General features: G+C 42.2%; 1 protein-coding gene across 2 annotated transcripts; it reads right to left on the reverse strand.

Annotated features, from left to right (window-relative positions):
* Positions 1-1,521: 1,521 nt before the first annotated feature.
* Positions 1,522-5,867, reverse strand: LOC112257811 (serpin H1). Of its 2 annotated transcripts, XM_042326816.1 has the most exons (6): positions 5,717-5,866; positions 4,211-4,323; positions 3,246-3,866; positions 3,028-3,126; positions 2,661-2,893; positions 1,522-2,322 (listed from the first exon to the last, which is right to left on the reverse strand). In XM_042326816.1, exons 2-6 carry the CDS (start codon positions 4,254-4,256, stop codon positions 2,020-2,022), a joined length of 1,302 nt encoding a protein of 433 aa, XP_042182750.1. In that variant the 5' UTR covers positions 4,257-4,323; positions 5,717-5,866; the 3' UTR covers positions 1,522-2,019. The 2 variants fall into 2 exon arrangements, with proteins under 2 accessions (XP_042182750.1, XP_024287444.1); XM_024431676.2 differs by lacking the exon at positions 4,211-4,323 and having other exon boundaries at positions 5,717-5,867.
* Positions 5,868-11,651: the final 5,784 nt, after the last annotated feature.

Here is an 11,651-nt window from a genome sequence, read left to right on the forward strand (position 1 = left end):
AAGGACTGTTCGTCGGGAGCTTCATGAAATGGGTTTCCATGGCCAGGCAGCCGCACACAAGCCTAAGATCACCATGCACAGTGAAGGGAAATCTTAACGCTACAGCATACAATGAAATAGCCGAATCCACTATTTTGAAGGGCTGTCCATATACTTTTTATATATAGCGTATCTGTCTTACCTTGTGTACTCTAAAGCCCCATAGCTAGAATTCCTTTACATCCAACCAGTTGGAAAAACCTATTGGCTACTTTGCATGACATCACAAATGCTAGCCACACTACCCATGGCTATCATTTCATCCTAGTAGTCACCCACAGCCCACTATCGAACAAAGTCACATTACAACTTTCCTTGTATTACCATTTTATGGGAAAAAGAGGAAACTTGTAAATATCTCATACCATTCCATTATTCCCAAAAATATTTTTGGGGTGGCAAAATGTGAGTGTTGGAGACCAGACTGATTAGTCAAAAGCCTTCCACAGACATGGCCTTTCTATCACGCCCTGATCTGTTTCACCTGTCCTTGTGCTTGTCTCCACCCCCCTCCAGGTGTCGCCCATCTTCCCTATTATCCCCTGTGTATTTATACCTGTTTTCTCATTCTGTTTGTTGCCAGTTCGTCTTGTTCATTCAAGCTTACCAGCTTCAAGCTTACCCTGTCAGCTCCTATCGTTTCCCAGCCTCTCTTTCCTCGTCCTCCTGATTTTCGACCTTTGCCTGTCCTGACCCTGTACCCGCCCGCCTGACCTCTCTGCCCGACCCTGAGCCTGCCTGCCATCCTGTACCTTTGCTCCACCTCTGGATTACTGAACTCTGCCTGACCCTGAGTCCGCCTGCCCCTGTTGCTACAATAAACATTGTTACTTCGACAGTCTGCATCTGGGTCTTACCTTGATCCCTGATACTTTTTTTCTTTCACTAGTAAGTTAGCTATAGAGTGCTGTGCAGTGCCTTCAGTGTGGATCAGTAAAAAGCCAAGCAGAGTAGCAGACAGAGGCGTGACCCTTGGGTCATAGATGAATGTTCTTTGGGGGAGTGAACAAAAGGCTAGCACCAGGTTGTAAACCTGTGAAAAAGCTTGTGAAAAATGTGTTTTTACTTTAAACATTAAAGATATTGGAAGAGCCCACACAAATTTCACAAACTCACAATTAGATATTTGGTGAAAGGTACACGGTAATCCTGGCAAAAAAAATAAAAAATAGCAATTTGCTCAGCACCTTTTGAATGACTATCAAATGGATGAGTGGGCTCCCAAGTGGTGCAGTGGTCTAAGGCACAGCATTTCAGTGCTAAAGTTGTCACTACAGACCCTGGTTTGATCCTGAGCTGTGTCACAACCGGCCATGTGCGGGAGTCCCATAGGGAGGCGCACAATTGGCCCAGTGTTGTCCGGGTTAGGTTTGGCCAGGGTAGGCTGTCATTGTAAAATAATATTTTTTTCTTGACTGGCTTGCCTAGTAAAATAAAGGTTAAATTAGTTGATGTTGATTCAGTGAAATTCAAATAAACAACTACAACAGAAAAATAGCCTATAATCCAAAGTGAAGTGAAAGAGTGTGCAATCAGTTGGGATCCCAACTGGAGACAGGAGAGGAAAACAGAGGAATGCTTATTTTACATTTAAGCAATAGTTAATGTAAGTATCCATCCTGTCATCTCATCTTAATTTAAATACTCAAACATGAGGGTGACCAAACCCAATATCACTCTCTTTTGTGAAATGGGGCGATATTCAGTTTTGAAACCAGGCTTGATGATAATACCATGTCCAGGTGAAGTTAGAGTACACAATGCTTTGTTTCTTACAGCACAAAAATATAATTCTGAATCATGCATAGTGAACAACAGGAACAAATGTTGGCACATTGATGATCAAATGGGAATGTAGTCTTGAGGTATTAAACGTGCAATTCATTTTCTCCCTTTCCTCTCTTTGCATAGAACAATACAAACACATAAACACCATAACACGCACACATACAAAAACACTTCACATAAGACTCCAAAGTGTTATAATTCATCTCTCATCTTCTTGCCCTTAGGTCGCACCAGTCTGCCGAGGAAGAGGATGGAGTTGGTCTTGGTGTCCTTCACCAGGAAGATGAAGGGATGGTCAGCGTAGAACAGCTTGGGGTTCTTCAGCTTGTCTGTGCCGAAGATGCTTATGTCTATGGGGTTCCCATCGGTGTCCCACTCCATGGCAGAGGCATGGAATACATTGGACAGATACAGGTCCTTCTTCCCAGAGATGTTGGACAGGTCCGCCTTGGTCTTATCCACAGCCTCAGTCAGACCCAGCTCCCCAAGGTGTTTCTGAGAGAGAGAGAGAGAGAGAGAGAGAGAGAGAGATCTTTATTGTAAAGGAGTTTGAAGCATGAAGGAACTCTCAGCCACCTAAGAGCATCAGTGATGTGTGCTGTATCCTAACATGATATTCAAACCTGGATCTCATAAACAGTTAACAAGATGATTGTTATTCAAACCTGGATCTCATAAACAGTTAACAAAATGATTTTTATTCAAATCTGGATCTCATAAACAGTTAACAACATGATTGTTATTCGAACGTGTATCTTATAAACAGTTAACAAAATTATTAATAAATGTTGTTTTAAACAATGACCTGTGTCATCTCTAGGTATTTCCAGTACCTGGATGTTGTGGCTGACTTCCATGCAGACTTTGGGCAGAGACACAGCAACAGCCGTCTCCTTTAGCTTGCCCATCCAGTCTTCCAGCTGCTTGCGGGTCAGCAGCTTCTCCAGCCTCTCCAGGGGCTCCACGTGGTAGGGCATGAAGAACACCAGGCTGGACTTCTTATGGGCCAGGGGCATGCTCAGGATGAACAGCTTATTCACCGTGTCTTCGTGGAAGCCATAGATACCTGCAGGTACAGTCAGTATGGATACAGACTCAAGAGACATTTCTAGGGCATTTCTTTACATCTTCCTTCACTTTGAAATGAGAACACCCCAGTTCAGTTCAAAGGTACTTTATGATATTATAATGAGGGCTGACCTGTGCGGTGCATCATGGGTACACCAACAGTGTGAGTGTGAGACACCAGGAAGCCACGGTTGTCCACCATCTTATGGTGGAACTGTTCATCCCAATGGGCTGTTCAGATATAAAGTAAAATACAATTATACTGTAAATATCTGAATGAGTAAAAAAACTAAGCGAAAGAGAGAAGAGTGCATCTACAAAATTCTGGTCCTTTGTAAGAGAGAACTCACGTTTAAAGAACATGGCGTTGATGATCATGGCCCCATCGGTCTTCTCCACATCCTTGGTTACCTCGGGCAGCTTGCCATCGGTGGATTTGGCTGCCCAATCGTTGATGGACTTCACAGCGCTCTTCTTGTTCTTGAAGTTTATCTTTGTGTGTTCATATTTGTAGTGCTTCTTGCTGCTCTTGACAAAGGCATCTGCAAAGTTGACCGAGCTGGGGCTGTATAGGCGGTTGCTGATCTTCCAGGTGACGTTACGGGCCTTGGAGTCGCTGACCTCCTCCAGGAGCTCGGCCAGGCCAGCATGCAGCTGCTCGTCCTTAACTTTGTTAGCGCTCAGCACGGTCTTGACCTGGGAGGCAGTGGAGGCCTTGCCCCCAAGTGCCACCAGGCCCAGGGAAGAGGCCACCACCACCGGGGAGATGAGGATGTTCTCCAGGTCCTTTTCCTTGGCTATGTTCTGGTAGAGGCTGAAGGCCAGGCTGGCGCTGTTGTCAGCCAGCAGGGTGGCGTGGTTGCTCAAGACCTTGTCTGCTGAGGCGGCGGTGGCAGCTGAGGCTGCAGTGGCCAATAGGGCCATGGCTACCAGGTTAGTCACCCACATGGTGTCAACCATATCAGTAGAGACTTGAGAGGGGACATGAAAAGGTGTATGTGTTAGATGTATACAGTGGACTTTCTTATGGAGCATCATAGCGATTACAGAGCAACAGAGTCTCAAATCCCATGTGTTAGAGGCAAATTAAATGACATTTGTCCTGTATTTTGAATGCAGAAAAACTCTTGTGGGACTTCTCTCCTTGCTCTTGCCAGTGATAGCATAAGTTAAGGAGATAATGCACTTCTCAAACACTTCGCCGAGATTCAAGAGGAATACCACATTCTCTTTTATTCAACCTGGATGATGCAGAATGGACATGCTGTGTGGTATACTAAGCTTTCATTATGCAGTCTGTAATGTAATTATAGACCTGAATTCATTGGTAGAGAATCTGAGAGCAGGGTTGACCGTGCCATTGGAGTCTCCAAGTAGACATTCAAGGCAAGACTCAAGAGCCACGTTGACACTGCAGCTGTAAAACGCCTAGAAGATGAAACAGTGGTCAACATTCTAAGTGGAATAATTCTACAGCAACTAATGAGGGCCATTAGCTACTGAATAAAGAATACAAGTTCTCCTAAGAAGAACAATGGACATTTAAATCAAGCTCTCGCTTCATTTGAGGGACCAAACACTTTTTATTTATCTCTCTCTGCTCTGTGTTGCCCTGCAGGAGGCTTTCGGTAGCAGACAAGTAGCAACATGATCAGGCTAAGCCATGAAGTCTAAACAAAAGGATGCTATGCATCCTCTGAGCCCCGGAATGAGTGACCTTAAGCAGGCGTGAGGCTTCACATTTTTCAGTATTAAACAGAAAGTTTGATCTCTAATGTAACAATGACGCCCTTAGAAGTTTTGTTGGAACTACAAATTATTTCAGTACATTCTAAATTTGCATTACCTATTATTTTGATTCTGCATGCATAATTACAAATCACAACACAAGCTAACGCCTCATGTCCACCAGATGCATCAAACTCTTCATTGTGAATGGAGCAGTCCACAACTGTCTGTGTACTGCATGTTTTCAATATTTTCAACTTGTGCTTTGCTTTACCATGCGGTGGTACAAATGGAGGTAAACACACTGACTCCAACTAGCTAGGTTTTAGCTAGTTGAAAAGCGAAACACGTGTGTCAAGTACGGAAAATATGGGCCAGACATCCGGCAAATCAAAATGCATATGCATCTGGTGGACATCGGGCGTAATTCAATGCCCTTATAAGTCATAACAAAGAAACATCCTGGCAAATACCGGCAAGGACAGTCTCATCTTATTGGACAGAAACCAGTGTGAAAGAAAGTTTAGAGGAGGAGGAATATGCCGGTTTACAGTTCCGTGCATCGTCATTAATATCTGTCTGAACATATGTTTATAAATTACACAGTTAATTTCTTCTGATAATCTATCTGATACTTTCTCTACACTCTCTACCACCACACAGCATGTGTTCAATTGACCAAGTAAAGTGAGATGCCCCCTGGCAGAGGCAACTGAGACTCAGATCAGAGCACAAGAGTCTGTTGCTGGGTGGGACCGCTACTAATAAGATAGGCTTCCTCAGACATGGCACAATTCAAAGCAGCATTGCCACTGTTAATTGACCATCACTTTATTTGATCATCATAGCATTTTTACTGTCATGTGACCCATTCATTAAGTGTGAACAGTGAAGTTGGGAGGAAGAAGTATGTTTTGGCCTGACAACTTTTTCCTTTCAACTGGCCTGCACATGCTCAATCACATGAAGCTGTATTGTAATACAGAATTAAATTAGCAAAAATTATTTTATAAGCCCGAAATGGAGGGACTTTCACATTCCTGGTCAGAAGTTTTCCTGCAGTTAACACAAGTCCACCCCCCTTTTAACTTACCAGGCTCTTTCAGCAGTTTTCCTCTAATTTCTCTCTCAGCTTCCACACGATCCTTCAGCTGGTCTACAAACCATGGGGGAAATATTCTGGAAGTTGGGGAATGGAAAATGTTAATGACGTACAGTGATTTTCAATGCACAGTGAGCTGCACTGGGCACTCCCACAGTATCTGTTGAGCAGCTATGTGAGTGGGACTTTCCCCCTCCAGGTCCTAAAGCCTGAGACACACTGAAAGCTCATTCACACTGCAGACAGACATCTGGCAGTTTCTATAAAGTGCATAGTTCTGTATTCTCAAATGTTGCTACTGTAATATACTGTACACAGTTTTAGACCATGCATCATAGAGCAACATTATTTTGTATTAATGGCCCTCCTGCCTAAAAAAAAGGGGAAAATATGCATACTGTCTTAATTAAACAACATTTTCCACTTCCATTTTCGGATTTTCTGACAACTTCTAGGTGTTGCACACCGCTTTGAGCCAGGGGTAAACAACAGGCTGCTGGACTGAAGACAGTGTGCAACATCTATAAATTGTCAGAAAATAGTGGTGGGAAATTGTGTTTTCTTAAGACAGTACACATATTTTCCTAGTGTTTGTGTGTGCCATTAAATCAAGTTAAGGAGGAAATTGAGGCCTTTGCAGCCTGAATGGATGATGCTTTATGTATGAGCTGGTCCCTGGTGGACACGAGTGTATAGCGGGCTGGGTACATTATTGTCAGACGCAGATGGCAAACAACATCAAATGAATAATATTGCCATCTGTTTGGGTTACCTACTGCAAACAGAGTTGCAGGGAGGTTTTCTAACTAGGTCATTGAAAATCAAAAATTCCATGAGACCGAAGAATAATAATTGTTAGGGGGTAGAAAGTACTTTGGTATTATAATTGTTATGGTTCGTAAATTTTGCTTACAAGTTGCGAAGATTTTACAGTTTTTTCTTCCTCTTCCTCCCCCTTCTTAGTGCCACGTCTGTGGCTGTGTCTGTCTGATTTGAGAGACTGATAGCGTGGGATGCAGGATGGGGGGTGTGTCCATTCAAGCCCCCCTACCTGGTCTGCCTAGCCATGCCAAATTGTTAAATTATCCCCTGGTGTCTAACTGACTCACTTTTCCCCAAAATGAACAACATGTCATTGTGGACATGCATGCAGTGTATCTGATTATTCCCTGTCGAAAAATCTATCCAGGCACTCTAAAACATGGAGTGTTTCTGCTGAACAGCAATAAAGTTGAGGAAATCACTCAACATGCCACAGTAGCCCAGTGTTTGGTGCCAAGGGATTTGTGACATCATGTTAGAAATTAGGTCACATTACATTGGCTATGCCTCAGCACTGCTCGAGTGAAAAGGCTATGCATAAGACACATGTTCTGTAGATGTTTAGATAAATGAACAATTTACATATAGCCAACATTGGTCTGAGTACAAAAGAAGTATCCCCACTCACCCACACCACATCTCCACCCTCAACATGAAAAAGCATAGCACTTGGCTACATGCTTTTGTATTACATAGCTAAATTCCAAACTGGCTCTTTGTCTCAGAAGAATAGGTTGGCCTGATATACTGCCTGAGGGCAGCATTGGTTTAGTTTTGCGTGCATATAGGGCTAGGCAGCTTCAATGAACTCTGCTGCTAAGGCTGCAGCTCAGCTAGCCAAGAGATGGCACTTCGAACATCTATACAGTTCAGATACATTTTTTATTAAACTCAAATTCACTGTCACTGATTAACGGCAGATACAGAAGTAGGATCTCAATTTGGTCACCCTGTTGTTGCAGGAAATGTCCTGCACAGCTGGAAATGCACATTTATAGTGTATTCAAGGCTTCTAAAGTTTTGCCCTAACTAAAAATGTATCAACCCCTACAAAAATGCCCATTAATTATAATCCACACAATAATTATAATTTCCTGTTTCTGCAGGCTTATTTTCCTGTTGTGAGAAACTGGTCAAATTAAGATCCATCCTACATCTGTAGGAGAGACATAATGGTAAAACTGATGGAACAGACCCTCTTAAGATATTGTAATGGATTTAAACATCTTGTGCCTTTTCTGCATATTTCTACAAATGTTTACAGACCAATCCATGAATGGTTTAATCGTGGTAATGGTTTAATTGTGTACAGTATATAAAGGGCTATATAGTGCAGTCTCCAACTAAGATCTTATAGGCAATGCGAAACACAATGTTCTCTGTCATTAATAGATTAGTGTATTGCGCAGGAGGCTGCTGAGGGGAGAACGGCTCATAATAATGGCCAGAACGAAGCAAATGGAATGGCAAATATATGGAAACCACGTGTTTTATGTATTTGATGCCATTCCACTTATTTTGCTCCAGCCATTACCCCGAGCCTGTTCTCCCCAATTAAGGTGCCACCAACCTCCTATGCTGTACTGTATTATATACCTTCACTGAGGGCTTAATAGCTCACGTTGGTTACTGCCTGCACAATACTGCATGTCAAGATGCATGTAACGATAGCAACGATGGCGGCATGGGAATCCCATCAGCAAACAGTAGGAAAAAGGGGCAGTGGAACAGAACGTATATCCGTCTCTATGTTGTCCAGCTTCCTGTGATGACCTGCCTTGGTTCCACATCCAGAAATACCATGTAGCAGAGGGATGTAGGTGCTGATCATGGAGGGGGAAAAATAAGCATTCATGTGAAAAACTGCCAAAGCCATCTGGTTTCAGTTACCCTACAGTTCGTTCAGCACTTCAGCTTAACTTTTTACATTTATTTAAGTAATTTATGAGGGGTTTTGGAGAATGTTTTGTATATCATATAAAATAAAGTGAATGACAACTTCCATATCTTAGGCCTATAGCTCATCCATATTTTGAAGCCGAGGAGCATCCTCAAGATACCTTTTATTCTTTGGAACTTTTTTCAGCAAACTTGGACTTTTCTCTCAAATACGAGCTCTCTGTAAGAGGAAGCATGGTCACAGTCGGTTTCTTCCTTTAGAAATAGAAATTGGCCTGATATTCTCATGATGTAAGACCTCAGTAATGTTGCAAAGCATGCTGATGTAACCTTCAGCTGTTTAACTCTCACCAACTACTGCCAAACCCACTCAAAGATGTGATTTACTGTATAAACTCTGGTACAGTAGTTTAGTGCCTGTCTGGAAAGAGTGGAAGTGTGCAGAGATATACTGTTACAGTTTATTCTGATCCCATTTATGCAGTGTTCTTCAATCATGTTCCTGAAGACCCACGGCCAGGTGAGTAGACCTTTGTTCCAGCCCCATACTAATGAATCTGAGTCAGTTAATCGGGGGGTAAGTTGACATCAGGTGTGTTACTGCTGGGCTAGAGCAAAATCCTGCACATACTGTGGGTCTTTCGACCCATGATTGAAGACCACTGCACTAATGAGTAGAGTTTGTGTAGAAGATTTGTATCATGCAGAATCTTTTGGAATTTTGTGGTCATATTGCTGACATACATATTGACAATACTTTCAGGCGTTGTGCGTAGGAGTAGGGGCTAGTGTACATTTGGAACTGGACAAATGTTTTAGAGAGAGGCCCTCAAGTGAGCAAAGTGAGCTACAGCTGGCAATAGCATTCTCTGGTGGATGAAAATCTGCTAATGTGCCATGATCATGACAGAGCAGGGATCAGGGACTTATAGAGAGAGGAGACGATTATGATTCACCACCAGGGACTACCAAATGCTAGGGAATGTTCAGCCATGAGTTCTGTTGCACAATTATTATATATATATATTTTTATCTCCACTTGATTATAGCATTTAGATATCTGTTTTTTTTAATCCAATGACAGTCACACAATTTCAACTATTAGTTATAGACTTAGAAACTATCTATATATTTAAAAGTAACAGTAGTTAACAGTTACAGTTTATAAACTCCTAAAAAACCACCTTGTAAATTATTGCAGTCAATCTCCAGCAGAGTGCTCTAAGAGACAGACACAGATTCACAGAGTGTCTGGTCACCTACTGTACAGTATGCTAAAGTAAATTAACCTCACTTGTCAGTTGCACAAGATTAGAGGGAATTGACGCAATCATCTTCCAAGCCAAGAGTTAATCTGTGGCTGTTAGGCCTGAAATAGATATACGGTTGGAAGTCACTCCCTGTGCCTGGTGTTGGCTCAATGCCTCCGAGCTGTATCAGGGGTTGGTGCTTGATGGCACCTGTAGTAGGCCAGCCATCCTGATTACTGGAGGTACCTTACACAAATAGTACAGTCGATTAAGGCATGGACATCAAATCCAGCAGTGAAAATCACCAACTACCATGATTTGGAACAGGGCCGGATTAAGAAATCATGGGCCCCAGAGCTTTTCATTTTTTATATACATGTACGGTGCATTCGGAAAGTATTCAGACCCTTTGACTTTTTCCACATTTTGTTACATTACAGCTTTATTCTAAACTGGATTAAATAGAAAAAAATCCTCAGCAATCTACACAAAATAACCCCATAATGACTAAGCGAAAACACATTTTTAGGCATTTTTGCAAATGTATGAAACAAAAAAAACAGAAATACCTCAATTACGTAAGTATTCAGACCCTTTGCTATGAGACTCGAAATTGAGCTCAGGTGCATCCTGTTTCCATTGATCATCCTTCAACTGATTGCACATAATTTGGAAAGGCACACACCTGTCTATATAAGGTCCCAGAGTTGACAGTGCATGTCAGAGCAAAGACCAAGACATGAGGTCGAAGGAATTGTCCGTGGAGCGCTGAGATCTGTCTCAAGGCACAGAGGTCGGGAAGGGTACCAAAAAATATCTGCAGCATTGAAGGTCCCCAAGAACACAGTGGCTTCCACCATTCTAAGGATCGGACCCGTTCTTTTCTATTTCTGCATTAAATTACATACCCAAATTTAACTGCCTGTAGCTCAGGACCTGAAGCAAGGACATGCATATTCTTGATACCATTTCAAAGGAAACCCTTTGAATTTTGTAGTAATGTGAAATTAATGTAGGAGAATATAACACAAAAGATCTGGTAAAAGATTTAAAAAAACAAAATAACATGCGTTTTCTATTTAAAAAAATTTGTTCCATGATATTTGAAATTGAAGAGAAAGGAATTTGTGTAATTGTAGATTCTTACCACCAGGTGGTAGCAGGGTTGTGCAAAGTTTCAGACTGATCCAGAGAAGTATTACATTCCTACACTTTAGTCTGCCAGGAGTTTGCCCAAATGTGACGAATTGGTCAATTGATATATTTTCAAGTGCATAAGTATAGAGAACACACAAAAATGCTATGGTAATGAAAAATGTAAGTTTACACACATCCAGGAATGTCATACATGATGGATAATTAGCTTCCCTGCAGAAAAAACACTAATCTTCCCATGTCTAGGGGTGGGTGTGGGGCCAGAGACAGCAGGGGTTCAAACTGTAGAACCCAGTTCCTACATTTGAAAATAAAAATTGATTTATCAAACAAAATGATTCTTCAGTTAATCTCTGGGACCTTCAGGATGACAAATCAGAGCAAGATTACTGAACGTAAGTAGTACATTATTTACCCTCAGAGGTGAAAGTATCAAACAAGTTGACGTGATAAGTTTTTGTTGTTGTTGTGCACTCCTCAAACAATAGCATAGTATCTTTTTACTGTAATAGCAACTGTAAATTGGACACATTAGCGACAACCGTCCCAGTTTATGGACACCGATCCCATAGAGGTTAAATGGAAGAAGTTTGGAACCACCAAGACTCTTCATATAGCTGGCCAAACTGAACAATCAGGGGAGAAGGGCCTTGGTCAGGGAGGTGACCAAGAACCTGATGGTCACTCTGACAGAGCTCCAGAGTTCCTCTGTGGAGGTGGGAGAACCTTCCAGAAGGACAACCATTTCTGCAGCACTCCACCAATCAGGCCTTTATGGTAAAGGGGCCAGACTGAAGCCA

Source organism: Oncorhynchus tshawytscha, linkage group LG09 (assembly GCF_018296145.1).
Source record: "Oncorhynchus tshawytscha isolate Ot180627B linkage group LG09, Otsh_v2.0, whole genome shotgun sequence".
Classification (NCBI taxonomy): domain Eukaryota; kingdom Metazoa; phylum Chordata; class Actinopteri; order Salmoniformes; family Salmonidae; genus Oncorhynchus; species Oncorhynchus tshawytscha.

Bases quoted from the DNA above. Each gene is read 5' to 3' on its own strand.
- LOC112257811 (XM_042326816.1), bottom strand. From the start codon at position 4,256: ATGGCACGGTCAACCCTGCTCTCAGATTCTCTACCAATGAATTCAG. The intron at 3,867-4,210 runs GTCTATAATTAC...TCCCCTCTCAAG, and splicing joins TTCTCTACCAATGAATTCAG to TCTCTACTGATATGGTTGAC. The intron at 2,894-3,027 runs GTCAGCCCTCAT...CTGTACCTGCAG, and splicing joins ACCCATGATGCACCGCACAG to GTATCTATGGCTTCCACGAA.